At 39.5% G+C, this 3,755-nt stretch overlaps 1 protein-coding gene across 2 annotated transcripts in view; it reads right to left on the reverse strand.

The window, feature by feature from the left end:
* LOC106535774 (receptor-type tyrosine-protein phosphatase S) overlaps positions 1 to 3,523 on the reverse strand; it is a gene marked incomplete at its 5' end in the record, with an annotated part of 37,003 nt that extends 33,480 nt beyond the window's left edge. For both annotated transcript variants that reach the window (XM_014032853.1, XM_014032854.1), the window contains 1 exon segment: positions 3,413 to 3,523. In XM_014032853.1, the coding sequence (XP_013888307.1) occupies positions 3,413 to 3,523 (111 nt within the window).
* Between the last annotated feature and the right edge of the window lie 232 nt (positions 3,524 to 3,755).

Below are 3,755 nucleotides of genomic sequence, written 5' to 3' on the forward strand. Positions count from 1 at the left end.
TTATTATTATTATTTGTAGTTTGGTTCATAGGTGCAGACAGCCTGACTGATGTAGCTGTACTTTGATTTAATTATTTTGCATTTCAAATTTCCATTTTTGCTGCCTGATACTGACGGGGTGGAGATGCCGACAACCCTGGTTTAGATTTTTCAAAATAAAGTGCAAGGGATTATTTTTAGCAGGCATTTTGTTGTTCATTAACAGCATAAAGCTTTTATTTTGAAGGTGGAAACTCGGCTATTCTGTTAAGCTGAAAGATCCCAGCTTATTTTATAGGAAAGTGGTTATCAACCACTAGATACCCCCCTCTCTCCCCCACATCTGACACAGATCTACTGGTGTAGCAGCTCACTAATGGTGGGAAATATTGATGCACACATAATCACAGTTCAAATGATGACCTGAGACTAAAAGAATTAAGACACAGTATTTCCTATTCACTCCAGCAGCCGGCCCGACTTTATTTCCTTCACTAAAATGAAGCTACAGTTACCTTCTTCAGTTGAAGAAAACCCTGTTTACCTTTTTCAGGCTAATCTGTGCAATCATCAGAGTTAAAATTCTGTCGTTTGATCTTATGTTGCACTTCTATTTATTTTGATTTTGCTGCACTCTATGAGGCGTAACTTATTGGAGTTTTGCTGTTGATAAAATGTTAGATTTGGAAAATGAGCAGCGCTGACTCTCAAAGTACTGATGCAATCATTTAATTTCATTTCTCATTTCAGAAAGATACCATGAAGTGTTGCAGCATGCGTTTTATTATATATATTTTTTTTTTATTTTCGATAGTTTGACGTCAGACATGTCCAAACAGCAGRGGTGATGTTTGCGTCACAACAAAACGAGTCAGTTGTACTTTTTCTGTTCGGCACCATGAATCATCCACACACTCCACCTCTTTCTCAGATGCACGTATGTCAGCTCGCATGTTGTGACATAACTGAAGGGTTTATTTTTGCTGTTCTACTTTTTTTGCTCCTTTGCATTCCCGTCTTTAAGCCCCGAAGGCTCTGACAGCTTTATGTCAGGAGAGATATGCAGCTCGATACAGAAATGGGGGTAAAAAAAACAAACAGAAAGCTGAATGCGACTGTCCCCCGCTGAGCCACTAAAGGACACCGAACCACAGAGGCGAGGTTTATGTGTTTGCAAAGTTGCAGGGATGTCAGCAAATCCTGTWGCAGGTGGCAACGGCAAAATAAATCTAACTTGACGTACGAGGAAATAAAAGCAGTTTGAGAATGAGCTCGTTTGAACAACAGATTTACTTCACTGTGATACAAACAGGAGGAGCTCTGAGAAAGAGGAAAACACCCAGTTGGCTGCTGTTAAACCTTTGTGATTCATATTGCCTTTGATTTTGCCATACTTTCTGTAGATTTATGTTATAAATGTTATGATATTCCTGCTGGACGTGTTCCAGGTTACACTAGAATTGCTACAGCTAGCTGCTGCCGTTTGTTTGTGCTTAAAAATAGCCAAAAATTTAATAAAAGCAACATTTTAATGTAACACTTTAACTATTGTGCAACATTTGGAAATCATTGAGCCTTGTTAAAGAGAATAAACGTTAGGTCTTAGTAAAAACAAAGGATGATTGAYGCAGCTGAGGTTCACCTCACCGGTCCAAAACCTTCTTTTTAAATGCCGCTAATTAATCATTTCATTTCCTGTAAAGCTRTGAATATAGTTTTTTTTATGATTCATTTTTGTCAGCACAAGCTGTTTTTTTGTGTGAACAGGAGGTGCAAACGCACCAAAACATAAATGTTTTTAAAAATATCCATGGTGTGAATGGGGCCTAATAGATTCAATAAATTTCTTGCACTTTTTTCTTCTTTTTTCTTTTTCTTTTTCTCTGTTGCTGGACGGTTTTCAGCCTCAGTTTTCTACACATTTTTTTAAATTTAGCATTTGTAAGTAACAGAAAATATGAGAGTCCCAAAATAACAAGAGATCCTGTGATAACAATGAGGCTCGGTCATGTTTTTATAATTCCCTGAGCAAATAAGAAATCTCTGTGGCTCAAAGGGGTAAGATTCATATCTTAACCAGAACAGACTGTAGGGCTGGTGATACCGGAAAAAACTGACATTGTGATTTTTTTCTAACTCGATGATATAAAAAGTTTTCAACAGATGACTTGAATAATTAAGTTTTGCTGCCATCATGTTGATGATGAACACGTATGTTTTTGTCTGTATTTGAGTTCTTATCATTTATTGCTTGCTTTTATAGTGCTGGGACCTGAGTGTGTTCTCTGTGTCTATCTTAAGGCTCTTACTAATAATTTACATATTTGATTAATTTGTAAACATTACAGTACAGCCCAGTTGATTTCAGCGTAGATTCTTTAAAATTTTCACCTTGCCGTTATTATCGAAAAGAAAGTTTTAACATTTTTGACCCATCAAAATAAAAGCCTTAACACACGACTGTTTTAGTGCGATGACTTCTGGTTTATTCCGTTGACTCAGTTTTCCTGCTACATCACAGGACCTGGAGATTACTGAGCACCTTCATTGCGATGACGGTGCTGAGGCGATGTAACGTGCAGCTCTAGTGAACAGAACCGGTTCATCAAATTCTGCATCCAGATGTGGAGCAGGGGGGAGGCAGATGGGTGAGGCGTGTTTCCATGTAAGAGACTCTCTGAACAAGAGGGAGACGACACTGAGGGTGAAACGTGGCAGAGTTCGACTCTGAAGCTGCTCGTCTGATCGTGATGATCAAATCGTGTGTGTGTAGGTGTGTGTGTGTGTGTGTGTGCGCTGTTAAATTAACAACAGATCACCTCCTGTCAACTCTTCATTCTTAGATGTACACTCATTTTGTACTAAGTTTACTTAATTTTTTTTTTTTACTTGTCATCGGAACACAAAAAATAATTTTCTGTTGAAAGGCACACACACACACACACACACACACACACACACACACACACACACACACACACACATGATTCTGATATGCCACTTTAATTAAAAAAAGGCAACAAATCTGAACGTTGGGTGTGGCCTTACAGCCTGTAAAACACCGACATCCGAAGGCCCAATTGGTCGATAACATCCAAGTTTTTTTTTGTTCGATCTGCCTCTAGTTCAGAAACCACTTCAGTAGTAGGATCAGTGGTGTTTCCATGCGCTTAAACCAAAGTGTGAGCTCACTGCGACTCTCCAGATCACACCGAGGTTTAAGGTGAAATGTGATTGCGAGAAATACCAAACAACAGGGTCAACATGTGTTGTAGACAATGGATGGGTTAGTAAAACTTGTTCAAGAACACAGTCATGGAAAAGGGGTAGCTTCGTTAAATAGAGTAGCCTAAAAGTAGATACGTCATCGTGTACGTGCGTGTTTGTGTGTGTACGTGAGTGTGTGTCTGTGTGTTTTGCCTTCGTGTCCTACCTCGGACGTATAGGTTCGCAGGAGAGGAGTAGCGCACGCCCTGAGAGTTGGTGGCCACGCACTCGTACTTCCCTTGGTCCGTCTCCTCGCTGTTCTCGATCTGCAACGCTCCTGCAAGAGAACAAGAGRGTGTTGACTTGGAGAAAACCTTCTTCTTCCACTTTGTTTTTCATCCAGAGATATTGTTTTTTTGTTTAGTTTTTTTATTTATTAATTTTTTTGTCTGAGCTCCCATTCCGGTTTGACCCTCGGATGTCGTCTTGCTCGTTACTTCAACAACCAATAAAGGCGGCTCGTTTTGTTATTTCTGCGAGGCACGATCTGAACAGGTTGCACTCTTCCA

This window comes from Austrofundulus limnaeus, unplaced genomic scaffold (genome assembly GCF_001266775.1).
Source record: "Austrofundulus limnaeus strain Quisiro unplaced genomic scaffold, Austrofundulus_limnaeus-1.0 Scaffold1558, whole genome shotgun sequence".
NCBI lineage: Eukaryota > Metazoa > Chordata > Actinopteri > Cyprinodontiformes > Rivulidae > Austrofundulus > Austrofundulus limnaeus.